Genomic DNA, 21,360 nt, shown 5'->3' with positions numbered 1-21,360 from the left:
CTAGGATCACACTCAGCCTGCTGCTGATTAACTGCAGAATTTACTTTATTTCTCTAAACCATTGTTTTGTCATATAGGAATAATAACTCCATATCTCATTTAGAGGAAGAAATGAACTTATAAAGTATTGTCACTAGCAAGTGTCGAATAGAGTAGAATTTTTAATGTTGCTTTTGTAATTGTTCCTGTTGCTCTTCTAGTCTGCATATATACATTTCCCTTTAGGTTACTCCTCACCCTGCCAGGTGTTCTCTAAGTTTAGGTGACAGAGGTATTTGTAAGGGGTTTCTTGAGTAGACTGTAAGTGTCCTTTGAAAAATCTCGAATCCAAATCAGGACACAGGGATAGGTGATAGCCACTGTTTGTTTTATTGTTCCTGCCAACCTTTTCTCTAGGATCATGAATATAAAGTAGGATGGGATCCATTAAACAAGAATAAGGAAGGATTGGAGGAGCTGAGATGGCAGCTTAGTGAGGAGCAGGATTTTGTTTGTCCTCCAGAGCAGGCAGTAAATAGCCAGAAACAGTACATAACAACTGCTGAGGCCACATCAATGACCAGACACAGAGCATACAGCATTCTGGACCAGCTGGACCAGGTGCAATCCTACCCAGAAGTGTGAGTCCTCCAAGCCATGGTGGCCAGTACCCCGACCCCACAGGCTGCTTCCCAGAGGGGAAAAGAAAAGGAGTTTACTAGCAACAAGGGGCTGAACTCTACCAAATTCCAATTTGTGGAATTAATTAACAAATTCTAACTACTAAAAATAGGCACCCAGCTCAGCTGAACCTCAAGTAAAAGCTGAGGTTGCTGTTTTTTGCCCCAGCGCAGAAGGGGGCAGAGCTGATGGAAAAAGAAAAAAAAAACAGAGGTTTTTTTGAATTAGACAACACAAAATACTTGAAAGGGTCTGAGCCCTGAAGGAAAGAAGGGGGCACATAGGACCTGGAGATACACAGAGCAGTGCACCAACTTAAGCTCTTGATAGGCAAACCTAAGAACGGGCGGGGGTCCTGCTCTGAAAAGGATTATTTTTGTCTTCTCTTTTTTGTGGCTGTGTTTCAATGGCTTGACTGCTCTTTGAATACAAATGCAAGGCTTCTGAGGCAGGATTAAGCTTCTCTGAGAGCTTCTCGGAGGCTGTACCTTCCCCAGGAGACGGGTGGGGCCCAGCTCAGGTGAAATCTCTCCCTCAAGGAATTCAGACCCCAGGGTCTGGAAAACTAAAGTGATTAAAGCCAGCCCACCTATGTACCCCCTTGTTTCCTTCAGGGCTCTCCTCTGTCTCGACCACACCCCCAGCAGGGAGAGTCTGCTGAAGTTAAAGGTACCACATTACCTTAGGCTGGTGGGACCTGAAGGCAGACAAGCACCACATACTGGGCAGGATAGAAAAAACACAAGACTCTGGAGGCTTCATAGGAAAGTCTTTCAACCTGCTGGGTCTAACTCTCAGGGAAAACTGATGCAGGTGACTCCTCCTGAGAGAAGGCCAGTTTGGTCTGAGAAAATCTGACTGAAGGCTATAATACCTGAGTAGACCCTCCTACGGAGGGGAAAAAGCCACCATAAAGCAGGGCAAGAAACAAGAAAACAAGAACTGAAAAATTCTGATCTGTTTAAGAAAACCGAAGCTAGAGGTCTAGAATAAGCTGAACTGAATGTCAAAGAACAGATAGACAACAAAGTCATCCAGCAAGAAAACCCTAGGTGAAAAAAAGGGGGAAAGCAATCTCCAGAATAAACTAATTAAGGAAATTAAATGCGTAGACTCCAGCACAAAATAAATCATGCTAGGAAAATTGAAGATATGGCCCAGTTCTGTTGGCCCAGAACAAACCAACAATTCAAATGAGATACAGGAGTTGAAACAGTGCAGAATGTTTGATCAACATAGTAAACCTCATCAAAAATCAAATCAATGAATTGAGGGAGGATATAAAGAAGGCAAGAGACAAACAAAAAGAAGAAATCAAAAGTCTGAAAAAACAAATCACCGAACTTATGGGAATGAAAGGCATAGTAGAAAAGATGAAAAAACAATGGAAACCTACAGTGTTAGATTTCAAGAGGCAGAAGATAGAATTAGTGAACCGCAGAACAGGACATCTGAAATCTGACAAACAAAAGAAAATATGGGGAAAAACATTGAAACATGAGCAGGGTCTTAGAGAAATGAATGACAACATGAAGGTGTGAATATATGTATTGTGGGTGTCCCAGTAGGAGAAGAGAAGGGAAAAGGAGGAGAAAAACGAATGGAGGAAATCGTCACTGAAAATTTCCTAACTCTTATGAAAGACTTAAAATTACAGATCCGAGAAATGCAGTGTACCCCAGACAGGATAGATCCACATAGACGTATTCCAAGGCACTTGCTAATCAGAACGTCAGTTGTTAAAGAGAAAGAGAAAGATTTTGAAAGCAGCAAGAGAAAAGCAATCCATCACATGCAAGAGAATCCCAATAAGACTGTGTAGATTTCTCAGCAGAAATCATGGAGGTGAGAAGACAGTGCTATGATATATTTAAGATACTGAAAGAGAAAAACTGCCAGCCAAGAATTCTATATCCAGCAAAACTGTCCTTCAAAAAAATGAGGGGGAAATTAAAACATTTTCAGAGAGAAAAATCACTGAGAATATTTGTGACTAACAGACCGGCTGTGCAAGAAATACTAAAGGGATAAACATAGGTTTATCCTATGTTTTCAATAGGTTGAAAACGAAAGGTTGGGAAAAGATATTTCATATAAACAACAATCAGAAAAGAGCAGGAGTAGCTATACTAATATCCAGCAAATTACACTTCAAATGTAAAACAATTAAAAGAGGCAAGAACACTATGTATTAATAAAAGGAACAATTTAACAAAAACGATGTAATCATAAATATTTGTGCACTGAGCCACAGTGCTCCGAAATACATGAGGCAAATACTGAAAAGAGAAATAGACACATCTACCATAATAATTGAAGACATCAGTTCCCCCACTCTCATCAATGCACAGAACATCTAGATAGAGGATCAATAAAGAAACAGAATTTGAATAATACGATAAAAAAAACTAGAGTTAACAGACATTTATAGAAGGTTACACCCCACAACAGCAGGAAATACCTATTTCTCAAGGATAGACCAGCATATTGAGATAAAACAAGTCTCAATAAATTTTAAATGATTGAAGTAATTCAAAACACTTTCTCATTTCATAAAGGAATGAAGTTGGAAATCAATAATAAGCAGAGGGCCAGAAAATTCATAAGGATATGGTGGCTGAACAACACACTCATAAACAATCAGTGGGTCAAGGAAGAATTTACAAGAGAAATCAGTAAATATCTCGAAGCAAATGAAAATGAAAACACAACATATAAAAACTTATAGGATGTAGAAAAGGCAGTGCTAAGAGGGAAGTTTATTGCCCTAAATGCCTATATCAAAAAGGAAGAAAGAGCAAAAATTGAGGAATTAACTGTTCACTTGGAAGAAGTAGAGAAAGAACAAACTAACCCCAAAGAAGCAAAAGGAAAGAAATAGCGAAGATTAGAGCAGAGATAAATGAAATTGAGAACGTGAAACAATTGAGAAAATCAACAAAATCAGAAGTTGGTTTGATGAGAAAATCAGTAGAAGGACCCTTAGCAAAGTTGACAAAAAAAGAGAGAGGATACAAGTAAATAAAATCAGAAATTGAAGAGGGGACATAACCACTGACCCCTCAGAAATAAAGGAGGTAATGACAGAATACTATGAACAACTTTATGCTGATAAACTAGGCAGTGTAGATGAAATGGACAACTCCTAGAAAGGCATGAACAGACAACACTGATTTGGGAAGAAAAAGATGACCTTAACAGGCCCATCACAAGTAAAGAAATTGAATTAGTCATTAAGAAGTTCCCAAAAAAGAAAAGTCCAGGACCAGATGGCTTCACATGTGAATTCTATCAAACATTCAAGAAAGAATTAATACCAATCCTGCTCAAACTCTTCCAAAAAAATTGAAGAGGAGGGAAGGCTGCCTAACTCATTCTATGAAGCCAATATCACCCTCATACCGAAGCCAGACAAAGATATTACAAGAAAATAAAATTACAGACCAATCTCTGATGAATATAGATGCAAAAATCCTCAACAAAATCCTTGCAGATCGAATCCAGCAGCATATGAAAAGAATTATACACCATCACAAAGTAGGATTCATTCCAGGTATGCAAGAATGATTCAGCATTATAAAATCAACACCATATCAACAAATCAAAGTAGAAAAACCACATGATCATCTCGATTGATGCAGAAAGGGCATTTGATAAAATTCGCATCCTTTCTTGTTGTAAAGATAGGCATAGAAGGGAACTTCCTCAACATGATAAAGGGAATATATGAAAAATCCATAGCTAACATCATCCTCAATGGGGAAAAACTGAAAATTCTCCCCCTAAGATCAGGAAAAAGACAAGGATGTCCACTGTCACCATTGTTATTCAGCATTGTGTTGCAAGTTCTAGCCAGAGCAGTTAGGCAAGAAAAAGAAATACAAGGCATCAAAATTGGAAAGGAAGAAGTAAAACTCTCACTGTTTGCAGATGATATGATACTATATGTCGAAAACCCTGAAAAATCCACAGCGAAACTACTAGAGCTAATAAATGAGTATTAGCAAAATGGCAGGTTACAAAATCAACACTCAAAAATTTCTAGTGTCTCTATACACTAATAATGAGCAATCTGAGGGGGAATCAAGAAAAAAATTCCATTTACAATTGCAAAAAGAGCACAATATTTAGGAATAAATTGGACTTAGGATACAAAAGACCTACACAAAGAAAACTACAAGAAATTGCTAAAAGAAATCACAGAAGACTTAAATGGAAGGGCATACCATGTTCATGATTGGAAGACTAAATAAATATAGTTAAGATGTCAATTATACCCTTAACTGGTTTATATATTCAATGCTATACCAGTTAAAATCCCAAAAACTTACTTTTCAGAAATTGAAATACTAGTAACCAAATTTATCTGGAAGGGCCAGGTTCCCTGAATAGCTACAAACATCCTGAGAAATGAAGCTGGAGGCCCTGACTTTAGGGCCTATTGTGAAGCTACAGTGGTCAAAACAGCATGGTATTGGCATAGAGATAGATAAACTGACCAATGGAATTGAATAGAGTTTTCAGATATAGACCCTCTCGTCTGTGAACAATTGGTCTTTTTTTTTTTTTTTTTTTTTTTACATGGGCAGGTACCGGGAAACAAACCCGGGTCCTCTGGCATGGCAGGCAAGCATTCTTGCCTGCTGAGCCACCGTGGCCCACACGAACAATTGATCGTTGATAAGGCAGTGAAACCAATTCACATTGTACAGAACGGTCTCTTCAGTAAATGGTGCCTAGAGAACTGGGTATCCACATGCAAAAGATTGAAAAAGGATCCATATCTCACACCCTATACAAAAATTAACTCAAAATGGAATAAAGACCTAAACGTTAGATCTAAGACCACAAAACTTTTAGTAGAAAATGTAAGAAAATAGCTTATAAATCTTATAATACGAGGCTGTTTCCTAGATCTTACACCAAAGCACTGAAGAAAGAAAGAAATAATTGGGAACTCTTCAAAATTAAACACCTTTGTGCATCAAAAAACTTTGTCAAGAAAGTAAAAATGCAGCCTACACGATGGGAGGCAATATTTGGAAATGATATATCAGATGAGGGTCTGGTATCCAGAATATATAAAGAGATTGTTGAACTCAACAACATAAAAGACAACGCAATTACAAAATGGGCAAAAGGCTTGAACAGACACTTCTCAGAAAAGGAAATACAGACGGCCAAAAGGCACATGAAAAGATGCTGAACTTCCCTGGCTATTAGGGAAATGCAAATCAAAACCACAATGAGATATCATCTCACAGCCACCAGAATGGCCATTGTCAATAAAGCAGAAAATGACAAATGCTGGAGAGAATGTGTAGAAAGAGGCACACTTATCCACTGTTGGTGGGAATGTCAAATGATACAACTGCTATGCAAGGGCAGTTTGTCGGTTCCTCAGGAAGCTAAGTATAGAATTATCGTATGATCCCGTGATACCATTGCTAACTATCTACTCAGAGGACATGTGAGGGCAAGGACACAAGCGGACATTTGCACACCAGTGTTTTTAGCAGCATTACATATGATTGTCAAAAGATGCAAACAGCCAAAATGTCCATCACCAGACGAGTGGCTAAACAAGCTGTGTCATATACATACAATGGAATATTATGCAGCTGAAAGACAAAATAAAGTTATGAAGTATGTAACAGCATGGATGGACCTTGAGAACATTATGCTGAGTGAGATTAGCCAGAAAGAAAAGGACAGATACTATATGATCTCACTGATATGAACTAGCATTAATGAATGAACTTGGAGAATTTCACTTAAGAGCAGAGACCATCAGGAGATAGAAATAGGGTAGATACTGGGTAATTGCACTGAAGGGGTACAGATTATGCAACAGGACTGATTGTAAACATTCAGAAATAGATAGCACGATACTACCTAACTGTAATACAATAATGTTAGTACCCTGAATGAAGCTGAATGTGAGAATAATCGAGGGAGGAGGGTTGGGGTCACAAATAAAATCAGAAGGAAAGATAGACGATAAAGGCTGAGATGGTATAATCTAGGAATGCCTTAAGTGTAGAAGGATAGTGACTAAATGTACAAATTAAAAAATGTTTTTGCGTGAGAAGAACAAAGAAATGTCAGCACTGCAGGGTGTTGAAAACAGATGGTAATTCATATTTAAAACTCGTGTGAGACTAAAACAAAGAATGTTTATTTGCTACAAAATGTGTATATTTTGAATAGTGCACTTCCTAGTATAACTTTTGTGGACAGTTTAATTGAACACCGTAAGTACATAGAACCTTGAGTAGGGCATGAGATTTTTTAGGTTTGTCTGGAGTGATGACCTGATAAATCCCAGAGTGAATTGAACAGTGGATAAAAAAGTCCTTGCACAGTCCCCTTGGTGGAATGGTGAAAAAGAGGGAAAAGTCAACTTCCCTATATGGAGAAAGCCTGATATTCTCGCAAGTGGTGAGGACAACCAAAGCAATAGGCAGAGCCTCAAAATCTTGGGGTTTGTTCATATGAAACATATCCCTGCAAAGGATAGGCTAAGCCTACTTGAAATTAGGCCAGAGTCACCCCCAGAGAACCTCTTTTGTTGTTCAGATGTGGGCTGTCTCTCAGCCAACATGGCAAGCAAACTCACTGCCCTCCCTGCCTCTACGTGGGACATGACTCCCAGAGGTGTAAACCCCTCTGGCAGCATGAGACAGAAATCCTAGAATGAGCTGGGACTCGGCTCTAAGGGATTGAAAAAACCTTCTCAACTGAAAGGGGGAAGAGAGGAATAAGACAAAATAAAGTGTCAGGGCTGAGGGTTTGAAATAGAGTCAAGAGGTTAACCTCGAAGTTATTCTTATGCATTAAATAAGTATCACCTTTTTAGTGAAGGTATAACAGAGAGGCTGGAGGGAAGTGCCTGAAAATGTAGAGCTGTGTTCCAGTAGCCATGTTTCTTAAAGATGATTGTATAATGATGTAGTTTTCGCAATTTGACTGTGTGGTTGTGAAAACCTTGTGCATCATGCTTCTTTTTTCTACCTTATGGACAGATAAGTAAAACATATGGATTAAAAATAAACAATAGGGGGAACAAATGCTAAAATAAATTTAGTAGATTGAAATGCTAGTGATCAATGAAAGGGGGAGGGGTAAGGGGTATGGTATGTATGAATTTTTTTCTGTTTTTTATTTCTTTTTCTGAATTGATGCAAATGTTCTAACAATATTATCATGTTGATGAATATACAACTGTGATAAAAAATATCATTGCATGTTGATTGGTTTTATTAATAAACATTTTTTTAAAATGTGTATTAAAGAAGCTAGAGGGAAGTGTCTGAAGTTGTAGAGCTGTGTTCCAATAGCCATGTTTCTTGAAGATGATTGTATAAAAGTGTGTGATTGTGAAAACCTTGTGTCTGATGCCCCTTTTATCTACTGTATGGACAGATGAGTAAAAATCATGGATTAAAAGTTAATAAATAATAAGGGGAACAAACATTAAAATAAATTCGGTAGAGGGAAATATTAGTGGTCAATGAGAGGGAGAGGTAAGGGGTATGGCATGTATGAATTTTTTCCTTTTATTTCTTTTTCTGGAGTGGTGTAAATGTTCTGAGAAACAATCATGGCAATGAATATACAACTGTGTGATTATATTGTGAGCCATTGATTACATACCAGTATGGAATTTTCATACTAAGTTAAGCATGTTTGCATTGTGTGTTGATTGATTTTATTAATAAAAAATTTTTTAAAAAAGAATAAGGAAGGATGGTGACCAAAGCATTCATGGTTTACAGTTATGGAAAGAACTTTCTTCATATCAGATGACACTTTATGGGATTCTTAATAGAGAAAGATAACAGTAGCTTTCGTTTATAGTTTTTCATACTTTAGAGCTTTTTTTAAAATTTATTTATTAATTAAAAAATCAACAAATGAAATAAAAATTAACATAGATAATCAGTAATTCACAATATCATCACTTAGTTGCATATTCATCATTTCTTAGAACATTTGCATCCATTCAGAAAAAAATAAAAAGACAATAGAAAAAATATACTTCAGAGTTTTGTCGATTGTCTTTAAGAAATAACAATTCCTTATCTCTGTATGTGCTTAAGTAAAAGTAACTTTAGCCTAAACATATATATATTTTTTGCCTCTTAATTTGAATGTAGTATCATCAGCCTCAATATTTGTATACCACATAAAAATGACAGTCTCCTGGACAGGTACAGTACACTAATGAACTCTTAAGATTTAAAGTAAATAGCAGTATTTAGATATTATTGTAAAAATGGAGTCATATCATGTACAATAAAACATGAGACTCATATTTTGAATTTTCTAATATTTGATAAAATGATGGTATTGCATATGAAGTATTTTGGATTTGTAATTCAAAAGTTTACTTTTTTGCAATTTCCCTCCAGGTTACTTAGATATTTTTAGTAGTTTACGTTCCTCTTGCTTGTACAGACAACATCCAAGAACTCTTCAAAACATTTGCTCACATCTTCAGTATTTGCCAGGTATGAAGCAATAATGTCAGTTATTTTGTTAAAAAAACTTTTAATTAATCTGGTTTGTTTTTCTTGTTGCTGTTAATGAATATGAACATTTATTTGTAGCTCACTGTAAGAATATGTAGAGTTAGTTTTGATGCCTCTATGTAGCATTATAACTGAAGAATATGAAATAACGTGTGAATTTTGAGTGTCTGTGATAAGTCTAACAGTGAATCACACTCCTGGGAACTTATCTATACCACATTCAGGATAATTGACAAAGCACATTTGTTTATGTCTCATTTTCAGAAGACCATTGAAATATTGAAAAAATTAGAAAATGAGAAAATAGTCAGTGATAATAACAGAAAGTTTTCATCAGTGGGCCAATAACTTGAGAACTTTCCATAAGGTATATAAGTACATGATGTCACATTTATAGCAAAATTAAATAAACATTCATTAATATTTTTATTGGGTACCAGGCTCTAGTAATATTATTTACATGCTAGTTATAGATGAAAAACAGGTGTTCCCTACCTTCATTGTTATAAATGAAAAAAGACAATATAACTCCAAGTGTGCTCTTGAACTTATAATACAGTGTATGGAAGAAGTGCTTCCACTTCTTTTCCAGTACTATTTCCAGTGGAATTCAGGAAAAAAAACCCAACCCAAAGCCAGTAAGAGTTGGCTGTGAGATATTGATATAGTAAATGGTTGAAAGATTGCTGAAAGTGGGCCGATCACAGAGCAAATAATGGCTTTCAACCTTCACACTAAAATTAGTTTAAATAATTAAAAAAACAGCTTTCTAATGAGGGTTCTGTGTGTGTGTGTGTGTGTGTGTGTGTGTGTGTGTGTGTGTGTGTGTGTGTTGTAGAATCTGTCTCTGTAGACTCATGGCTTGAACAGTTATGTCATATATACAACAGTACCAGTTTACTTTGGAATTTAATCACACAATTACTGAAGGTATCCTGCTCACTCACTGTAGTCTGTGTTTTATATAATGCTGTTAAATTTACTGCTTTGCTAATAATGTTAAGGAAAATCATCTGTAGTTAGTATTGATTGCTGTATTCTTTACCAAGAATCTCCACATAATTAAGGAAAACTTAAAACGTGAAACAGGCACAAAGTTGAGCAGAGACTAGTTAATGCAGAAGACAGAATAATTCTTAAGATATGATGTAAAATCTGAAGAAAATAAATCTAGAGTTGTGCTAAAATATATTATCAAAAGCTGTATTTAAGGAATACAACAGTGTTTTAACATTAGGTCATCTATGTAATTGATTATGTTGATCAGTTAAAGAAGAAAATCTGTTATTTCATAGATGATAAAAGGAATTTGGTATATTTTAATTGCTATACTTGTTTTAAAAAACTCTTGGTAAGCTAAAAATTGAGTGAAATTGTCATGTTCCCATTTAATATGAAAGACAAAATATCTAGTATCCTGTTTTGTTGGGGTTTTTTTGTATGGGCAGGCACTGGGAATCGATCCTGGGTCTCTGCTATGGCACGGCAGGTGAGAACTCTACCTGCTGAGCCAACCATGGCCCGCCCAGTATCCTGTTTTTATTCAGCATTTATTTGGAGGTTTTGAACAATGTGATTAAAATGAAAAAGAAATGAATCATATTAATTGAAGGGGCGGGTGGGCCACGGTGGCTCAGCCGGTAAGAATGCTTGCCTGCCATTCCCAAGGACCCAGGTTCGATTCCCGGTGCCTGCCCATGTTAAAAAAAAAAAAAAAATTAATTGAACGGGCAAAATCATTATTTGCAGATGATATGATTGTTTACCAGAAAGTTAGTTATAAGTCTTTTCAAATGGTAAGAGTTCGCTGAGTTGGTACCTTAAAAAAGAAATGCATAAAAACCAAAGCTTTCCTATATTTTAGCAATCGGTTTTATTTACAGTTTCTTTCAAACCTAGTAGATGATTTTTATCCTGACAAGGAATATGCAACTTACATGCACACCCTCTCTCTTTCTCACGCACAAACACACATCTTTCCTGGAGGGAATTAATTCACTTTTTTGCAAAATAAAATAAAATAGAATATCATAATCCTTTTTAGAAGGACTCACGACACAAGCAGGATCAACCCTATGCCCAAATGTATAAATTCATTACAATTCCAATCAGAATTGTAAAGATCTGTTTTTAGAAATAGATAAGCTGTTTTAAATTTAATTTGGAGTAGTGGAGAATATTTTGAAAAAGAATACTGATCATGAGGATTTCCCCGCATTCAATAAATATATCAAATGCATTTTTTAGCAACAGAAATCAAACTAGTGTACTATCAATTAACTATAAAACTACAGAATTTAAGCTAGTGCTGGCATAGATATTTACCATATACGTAAATATAATAGAATTAAGATTTTGAGATCAGTGAACAAATGATGATTTATTAATAAATGTTATTAGGCTAATTGGCTATTCATTTTGGAAAATGGGAGTCAGGTTCTTTCTTACATCTTGTGAAAAAATTAATGTCCCAAATACTTTAGAGATCTGAAAATTTGGAAGATATAATGGTGTTATCAGAAATGAATAGACTGTCTTTAAAATACTCATGTGGGGAAGGGATTCTCTAATCAAAAAAATTTCAAAAACTGCTGAAGTTTAAAATATATGGCTATGTTAAATTTCTAAATTACTTTGTCACAGTTAAAATACAAAAGATGTATTAAAAATATATTTGCAATATATAACAGAAGGTTATAATTTGTGACATCTGTACTCTTCTACAAATAAAAAAAATAGAAAAATGTGCAAAGGAATTTAGATTCCATCACTAAAGAAATAAGTCAATAAATACAAATTGTTTTTCAAGATTTTCCCTTGCTTGTAATCAGGGGAAAGCAAATTAAAACAAGAACCAGTTTTTTGTCCATTCAGATTGAATTATATTATCCAGTGTTGATAAGGGTATCGATAAACAGACACATTCATATTCATTGATGGGAGTAGATATTGATAATAGCCTTTTGGGGGACAGTTTCTAACAATGACAAATGGGAGACAGCTAATATCAGTAGTAGGGAAATGGTTGACTAGATCGTAGTACTGTCATAAGTTAGAAAATTATAATTAGCCATTAAACTCAATGTAGCATCTATCCTGTTTTGAAAAAATGTCCATGATATTTTGTTAAGTGAAAGAAGGTAATCGTAGAAAATTATCCACAATTCTAGAATAATTTTTACAGAAAACGTGTGTATACATGTTTGCATATAAGGATAGTCATGAAATTGAAAGTGGTTACCTCTGGGAAGGAAGGTTTGGAGAATTAAGTAATTAGGAGACACTAATTATAACGTTACATTCTTCTTTTTTTCCTGTTTAAAACATTTGTTAATTACCAAGAAAAATATAATTACTTGTATAGATTTAACTGATTTTAATGACTTGGCTTTTGGGGGAATTTGGACAATTTTATCAGAGTTGTTACTCTGCTTTTCCAAATTATAGTGTGAAATCCTCCAACTTCTCTGTTTACTTTTCCAACTCTTTATGCATGAAATAAATAGATATGTCTAAAGTTTTTTTTTTATAAAGGATGATAGACATATGTAGCTTGTGTTTATATCATGTAAAAACTTGTTAAAAAATAGACTAGATTGCCTGCCATTCTGGAGACCCAGGTTCAATTCCCGATGCCTGCCCATGTTAAAAAAAAATAATAAAATAGGATCTACACCTGTGAAGATTCAGGGCTTTGAATCACGGGCATTTTTTTTTCTTGCAAAAATTTGTAATGAGAAGTAAATGGTGTTTTTTTATTCAGTTTTCATACAGTCTCGGGGTTTTAAAACTTTGAAATCAAGGACACGGCGTCTACAGTCCACCTCTGAAAGGTTAGCAGAAACACAGCATATAGCGCCGTCTTTTGTGAAGGTAATTAGATCTTTTTTGTTTCAAAAAGCAATAATGTTCAAATTATTAAAAGAAGGGCCTTTAACATGTTTTGTTATTCGCTGATGGATCTTTTTCCTGTTTTTCCACTTAGGATAAGGTATTAATAACTTGTTTAATCATTAGACCCACAACTCTTCTGGATGCCAAACTTGTCTGTCCACTTGACTATTAGACCTTTCCCTCCTAGTTTTCTGCCACCAACCTCTACCTGTTTATGTGTACTCTGCATTAATGAGTAGCATCTACCCATTCACCCAAGTTGGAAACTAGGCATTCAACCTAAATTTGTCCATCTGGCTTCACTTCCCATGTCCGCTGATAAAGTTATTTGATTGAACCTCCTAACTATTTCTTAAGTTTCTCCCTTTCTCTTCACCTCTAACTCTACTGCCATAAATAGGCTATAATTATTTCTTGTCTAGATTGGTCTAATAAATACTCATATAGTCTCTGCCTCTGTTCTCGCTCCTCTCAGGCTAGTCTCTAGGCTGCTTCCAACCCAAGCTTTCTGAAATGATCATCTAAATGCATTTATTCTGAAATCCCTGATATCATATATGGGGTATTTCATCATCTGGTTTCTGTCTAACATTTTTCTGGTGTCATCTTTCAATGTGTTGCCCACTCTACTTCCGCCTTTACTTTCTTGATATTTTAAAGTACTGTCATAAGTTTGCTTGCAGTTCTTGAGCACTAAAGAATGTTTCATGCCTCTGTGAAATGATTCACAGTATTTATTCCCTGTGGTTTAGATTTCCCATTCTCTGTAAGGTTTTTCTGACTTCCTTAGGTAGGATTTATTTTACTCCTTACTTAGTACTTCTAACATAATGACTATGTAATTTCTGAAACTTATTTATTTACATATCTCTTTCCAGTAGAGTTTTAGATCAATAGTTGAATTTTATAAATTCATAATTTATAGAGGATTGAGTATATAAAAGGTACTCAGTAAACATGTTTAATAAACTAAAGAAGGTTTTCATCTAGCAGAGATAGAGATGTGAGCATCAAGCCATTAGAACTCAAGTCAACAGATATCTTCAACTATTTTCAATATAATGTTCTTACAAAGTATGTTGTCACTTTCTTTATAGTCGTCGGTTGATGCAGTTCTAGTGTCTGGTGTTACGTTTCCTAGTCATTGATTCTCGAATTCATTGTTGAACCTTAATCTAATTCTTTATATTGACAATAAAATTAAAAATTTTAGAATTTTAATGAATTTTTTTTGGAGATGGTCACAGTATTATTATTATTACCTGTATGACAATATAGTGTTGTTATGCATGTAGCCAACCAGTACTGATAATGTTGTTTGTGTATTTAGGGGTTTCTGTTGCGGGACAGGGGCTCTGATGTTGAGAGTTTGGACAAACTCATGAAAACCAAAAACATACCTGAAGCTCACCAAGATGCATTTAAAACTGGTTTTGCAGAAGGTTTTCTTAAAGCACAAGCCCTCACACAAAAGACCAATGGTAAGTTGAGAAGGTCTGAAAGGAATTCTTAGTCCTACATTTAAGTGATTAATAGCAATCATCCGTCTTTCCATTGTTGGGTGCCACATATTTGCAACCTAAACTGAGTGAAAGAGGAAACATTTGCTGGCACTTGCACATTCTCAAGAGAGAAACCAAACTCAAAGATAGAAGTCTGAGTGTCCATCTAACCCCTGTGGCTTCGTGAACTTTTTGGTACCGGGGTGCTAAAGGGAAATCATGGCAATTATGCAAGGTTCTAAGCTAGCATGTGAAAAAATATGATTATCAACAACAACCTAATATTTACTTTTTGGTGAATTGTCATAATTCATTCATGTCATTTGATTGAAAGTTTTTCTTCCCCTTCCAGATTCTCTTAGGCGAACTCGTCTGTTTCTTCTTATTCTGCTGCTGCTTGGCATTTATGGACTCTTAAAAAACCCGTTTTTATCTGGTAAAGACTTTCTTTTAAAATCTTTTTTTATTGGCTCTTTTTATCTGATTTGTTAATTTTTAATTCCTTTAAATAGTCATTTCTCTTTCATAGTTAGTCTGCCTAAAACTTAGAAAAAGAAAATGTTAAGATTAGAGGTCTATGGTCTAGGCCTTTCATTCCTAATAGTCAAGATGCCTTTGAGATTGTTTTTTGCATTCAAGTAGATAAGTTTTAATCTGCTGTGATTGTGTACCATCTGCAGTGTCAGAGGGCTTTTTATATTTACATTGTTTTATAGAGTACAAGAAAAGTTCTTTCATACTATGGAAAAGTTTGTTTTACTTGTTTTGAGAATATACCATTTTGTTGAAATTCTGGGAATTATATTAGAATGAAAGATGTTAGTTCAATTTCTAGTAGTGGTTAATTTCCTAGATTTTAGGAAATGATACTTATCCAATTATAAAATTAAAAATGTAAGAGATTTTTACTGTAGCAATACAAATTAAAATAGTCCGGATTACTTCAAATGAATCCCACATTAGTATTTTTTCAGTTCACTTATGTGGTGTGATGTCAGATTTAAGTGGTTCAAATTAATTTCTCAGCTACAGTTAAGTTTGTACCCAATGTGATCTGCTTCATTTATGATTGGCAATTATGAGACAAAAACTGATGTACGATTAAAAACATTGGTTGACCTTGCTCAGGACTTTATCCCAGGACTTTTCATGTATTTTTTAATGTTTTTTGTGGCATCAAACCTGGGATTACTTTTAACATCTAGGAATGACCCTTTTATAACTAGATTCATTTGCTTGTTCCTTTTCTTCCAAAAAAGAGCCCTATAGGGATGAGATGAGTGCTACCAGATAAGGGAGCAAAAAGAAATGAGCTTCGATTATTCATATACATATCTTGATTTATATCTAACATTAATCAAAGCCTTATTAAAATATGAAATGTGTTGCCTCTGAGTAATTACTCTAATTGTTATTTGGTTCCTGTGGTTCTGCTGCAAATTAATTTTACACTTTTTTTTTCTTTTACATTTTAGAGAAATCATACAGAAAGTACAAGTTCCCATTTACCAGACCCCCACATTGTTTATTAGGTCCATCAGTATAGTTCCTTAAAAATAACTGAAGGGGTAAAACTATTTGTTTATTCTAGAACTAGCTTCAAATTTGCTCTCCCTGCTTATATGTTCTCAGTGTTTTTTTTTTTTTTTTTTTTTTTTGCTTCTAAATTTCTATATACCTTAAAGATGGTATTTTTGCCCTCTTCGAAGGAAATTAGAAATTGTTCAGCACTCATTTATAGCAACTTTGGTTGGAGGCTTTTTACCTGAAGAGAGATTTAAGAAAGCTTTCTCATAGTACCCCAAAGTTGACACCTTTTCTAACTTTTCTTGTATTTAATGATGTCATTACTGATACTTCCTCTGAGAGCAATTAGTAGCAGTTGTCAGAAGAAGGTTACATAAAAAGTGAGACAATCTAAGTCGTGTTTTAAAATACTTATGCCAATTTTTATGTGGGTTTAAGGCAGTGTATTGCGAAAGTATAGATTCCTGATTGATTGTATCAGAATAGAAAAGGATACTTATTAAAATGCATACCTGCAAGCCAGAAATTCTGTGCCATGGCCTGGGAACTTACATTTTATCGCATTTTTTCACAGGATTTTTATGTACATTGATGTTTGAAAATCATTGGTTTAAGATATGTAGCAATTTAGATATTATAAGGAGAAGAGGAAAATAATTCTTGGCTTTAATTATCAAGTACAAAGATGTAGTTTTAATGCAACCATATACTCCTTGAACCTGGTCATGAGATCAAAAAAACATAATTTATACTCTTCATTCCTGCTTAATTTTTGTGGCCTTTGTCAGGTCTCTTAGACATTTAGTTTTTCTGGGCTTTGCTTTCTTGCATCTCTAAAATAAGGAGGTTGGAATTTTATGTATCTATCAACTCTCTCTTCTCCTCTTCAGTCCGCTTCCGCACAACAACAGGACTTGATTCTGCAGTAGATCCTGTCCAGATGAAAAATGTCACCTTTGAACATGTTAAAGGAGTAAGTTCATGTTTTCTTTGCCGCTCTTCAAGCTGTCCCTACTGGATGTTCTGTGTAAAGTCAGCATTTGATTCCAGGCTTTGTTCTGGAATAGATTAATTCACATCCCCAAGTCCTAGAAATCTAAATATTCTGGGATAAATAACAGTAGCAGCTGATCAGACTTTGTCATATGACAGAGATGACTACTAATTTGTGAAGAAGCAGAATGATGTCTTGTAATGAATGTGGACTTCACTGTAAAAAAGACTGAGGCTTCAAATTCAGTTTTGCCTCTTACTGGTTTGAGCAAGTTACTTTAGACTCTGACAGAAATGTACGTGCATTTCTTCTTGGTGCTTCTCCTCACCTGTTCCTCTTTTATTTATCTTTGTAACTCCAGTATCTAGAACATAATAGATAATGTGCATTTCTTGAATTAATAGAATGGATGAATACTAATGTGTATACAAGCCATTTGTTTAACAAATAAGAATGTTACTAAGTGCCAGACTCTGTTGTAAGTGATGGAATAGAAGAAAAATGAAAAATTCTTGCTCTCAAGGAGCTTAAATTCTAGCAGCAGGAAATGGAAATTGATTTGATAAATAAGAAATATGTTAAAGGGTGGTGTGTAATTCGGAGAAAATAAGCAGAGTAATGAATTTGGGATTTCTGAAACAAGGGTTGCAATTTTGAATTAGCTGTTCAGGGTAAGATTGACTGAGAAAGTAACATTTCTGCAGAGATTTTAAGGAGAGAATGGAGTACACCACGTATTTATCTGAGAAAAGAACATTTCTAGTTAAAGGGATAGACAGAGCAAAGACCCTGAAGCAGTATGTACTTGACCTATTTAGTGATCAGTGAAAAGGCCACTTTTATATGGAATGAAGTGAACAATAATATTATGAGATATTAAAGGCCACTTTTTTTATATTCATCACCACGATCCCTTCTTAGAACATTTGCATCAATCCAGAAAAAGAAAATTTGTACATACCATAACCTTCACTCCTCCCCCTCACTGATCACCAGCATTTCAATCTACTAAATTTGTTTTAACATTTGTTCCCTCTATTATTTATTTATTTTTAATCCACGTGTTTTCCTCATCTGTCCATAAGATAGATAAAAGGAGCATCAGACACAAGGTTTTCACAATCACACAGTCACATTGTGAAAACTGTATCATTATATACAATCATCTTCAAGAAACATGACTACGGGAACACAGCTCTACATTTTCAGGCACCTCCCTCCGGCCTCTCCATTATATCCTAACTAAAAAGGTGATATCTATATGATGCATAAAAATAACCTCCAGGATAACTTCTCGACTCTGTTTGGAATCTCTCAGCAGCCATTGACTCTTTATTTTGTCTCATTTCTCTCTTCCCTCTTTTGGTCGAGAAGTTTTTCCCAGTCCTTTGATGCTGAGTCCCAGTTCATTCTAGGATTTCTGTCCCATGTTGCCAGGAATTTCCACACCCCTGGAAGTCATGTCCTACATAAAGAGGAGGAGGACAGTGATTTTGCTTGTCATGTTGGTTGAGAGAGAGAGAGGCCACATCTGAGCAACAAAAGAGGTTCTCTGGGGATTATTCTCGGGCCTAATTTTAAGTAGGCTTTGCCTTTTCTTTGTGGGGATGAGTTTCATATGAACAAACCCCAAGATTGAGGGTTTGACCTATTGCTTTGGTTGTCCCCACTGTTTGTGAGAATATCAGGAATTCTCCATATGGGAAAGTTGAATTTTCCCCCTTTCTCGTAAAAGGCCAAAGTGGGATAGAGTGAGCAATAATAGTATGAGATGAGGTCAGGGAGGTATATGAACCAGATTGTATAACTTCTTGTAAGCCATCACAAAGATTCTGGTTTTTATTCCAAGAAAGTGGAAGCCACTGAAGGATTTTCAGCAGAGAAATGGTATGATTACTTAAATTTAATGGAAACACTATGGCTGCTGTATCAATAATAAACTCAGTGGGGCTGAGGGACGGTGGTGACTGAGACCTACATAGTAGCAGTGGAGTTGGTGATAAGGGACGATATTCTGAATTGATATTTTCAAGGTAGAACCAACAGGATTCCTATTTTTATAAGCCTCAATAGTTGGAAGGATAGAGTTGCCATTTACTGAAATGGGAGACTGTGGGTAGAACAGATTTTGGGGACCAAGATTAGGAATTCAGTATTAGACATGGTGAGTGTGAGATACCCAATGAAGGTGCTAAATAAACAGTTGGATATGCCAATTTTCAGTCCACAGGAGAGGTCTGAACCAGAGATAAAAAATTAAGAGGTTTGCATTTACATATTTCAAGTCCATGTGGTTGGATTTGAACACCAGGGGGGTAACTAGAAAAGAGGTCCAAGTAGTGAGCAGGGGAGCATGACAAGGGTTAAGATGACAGAGAACAGGAGTCAGCAAAGAAGACAGAGATGGGGTATTTCCTGGAAGAAAATATTTCCATGAGGCGGGAGTGGTCTGCTATGTGAAACGCTAGTGATGGGACAAGTGAGAACTGATCATTGGATTTAGTAATGGAGAGGTCATTGGTATTCTTAATAAATTGCTATATCAGTGAAGTAGCAGGGATTAAATCCTGATGAGAATGAGTTTCCAAGAAAATAGAAGGAGAAGAAATGGAATAGATGATTATGAGCAGCTCCTGGATTTTGTTGGAAAGGGGAGTACAGACAATTCATCCTGGTAATAGAAGGTAAAGTAGAGATGTTGGGGGGAATAGTATTTGTGAGGGGGGAGATTTGTGCAAGCTCGCTAGTAGTAAAGCCAGAATCAAGATTATCAGTTGAAAGCATGTAGGCAAAGAAGAGATGTGAATAGCTTATGGAAGAGGTGTGAATTCGGGTAGGACTGGGAGAAGTGGGGGATGGATTAGGGAAATAAAATATAACCCTGGACTTACTTGAAGTTTGGGGTAATGAATTTATATTCAGACCAGGTATCTTAGCCAACTAATACATTAGAGCTGTCATAATAAATTGCTACAAATTTAGTGGCTTATAACAGCAGGAATTTATTCTCTTAATCTACGAACTTGGCTGCTTATAACAGCAGGAATGAATTCTGGAGCTATGGTCCCATACTATCCTCTGTGCTCTAGAGTGATGTGGGCTGTGTTTTAGTTGCTTGCCAGAAGTAAATTTTACAAAGGAGACTGACAAATAAAAAGTTTCCAAAGAAATCCCAAGAAAATTAGCCCCAAGAACATTAGCAGGAGAGAAAGCAATTCAAATACCTGTGAGTCCTGGTGGAATTGCTGAAGAGAACAATTGAAGCAGAGTTTGTGGAGTGGTTACTTGAAAACTTGAATCATCAGTGCAGAGGATCTTTCCTCATTTTGTATGAGATCAGCAATCAGAATGCCCTAGATGGAACCTACTTTTGAGGCAATAGTCAGCTAGGACATGGTTAAATAATTTCTGCTTGCAATGTATGTGCTTAGTTACTGAATATACCATAATTCTTTTGGGATAAGGGCATTTCTAAGTTCAAAGCTAAGGAAGACATGCTGATGATTAAACATTAAGAAAGAAATTGAGTTCCTTAGAGTAGAGCCTCACAAAATTTTCCATGTTAAGATGAATCAATGTTATAATTCCTATAAAATCTAAATTTGTAGCACCAAATAGCATTTGACTTTGTCTCTAGGTAGTTTCTGTGATCAGTTCTACCCAGTCTTTAAAATATTTTTCTAGGAATCTCATTTCCTTACCCAGAATTTCTGAATATGCTGGCATACTTTTTTATATATAGTTACCTTAAAAACATAAATAAGGACTCTTTTGTAACTTGATTCATTGCTTTGGTTACCTTAGTCCCTATTTTCCTCCATAGATCTTGGAATTCCCAGTTGAGGAATACCATAGATATTAGACATTGTCTACTACTCAAACTATAGATGTTGGGGAAGCAAAATGTAGTTTGAGTAGTAGACAATATCTGTCTGACTAGTAGACAATGTCTAATTTCTTTTCCTTTATTCCTACAACTTAAAGTTGGTGTTATACGCATGCTTTGACCAAATATATTTTGGTCTCCTTTTAGTATATGAATATCCTTGAAATCTTTTTTAAACATAACTTTTATTGAAGCTTAACATATTCTTACAAAAGCAACAAATCATAAACTTACAGCTCAGTCGGTTTCTGCAAAAAACAAAACAAAACAAAACAAAAAACCGGAACATTACCAGAATGCCAGAACCACCCTTAGTCCCTGTTTTCCTCTACTGCAAAGTATTACCTTTCTTTGCTATGGGTA

General features: G+C 35.4%; 1 protein-coding gene across 1 annotated transcript in view; it reads left to right on the top strand.

The window, feature by feature from the left end:
- The window catches only part of YME1L1 (YME1 like 1 ATPase), a 56,975-nt gene that overhangs the window by 12,955 nt on the left and 22,660 nt on the right, over positions 1–21,360 (top strand). The window contains exons 4-8 of the mRNA XM_077153199.1: positions 9,075–9,173; positions 12,958–13,067; positions 14,419–14,569; positions 14,943–15,026; positions 17,008–17,090. Of these exons, the coding sequence (XP_077009314.1) occupies positions 9,075–9,173; positions 12,958–13,067; positions 14,419–14,569; positions 14,943–15,026; positions 17,008–17,090 (527 nt within the window). The remainder of the gene's footprint in view (positions 1–9,074; positions 9,174–12,957; positions 13,068–14,418; positions 14,570–14,942; positions 15,027–17,007; positions 17,091–21,360) is intronic.

This window comes from Tamandua tetradactyla, chromosome 1, assembly GCF_023851605.1.
Source record: "Tamandua tetradactyla isolate mTamTet1 chromosome 1, mTamTet1.pri, whole genome shotgun sequence".
Lineage (NCBI taxonomy): Eukaryota > Metazoa > Chordata > Mammalia > Pilosa > Myrmecophagidae > Tamandua > Tamandua tetradactyla.
This window is presented reverse-complemented; position numbering and strand designations above follow the sequence as displayed.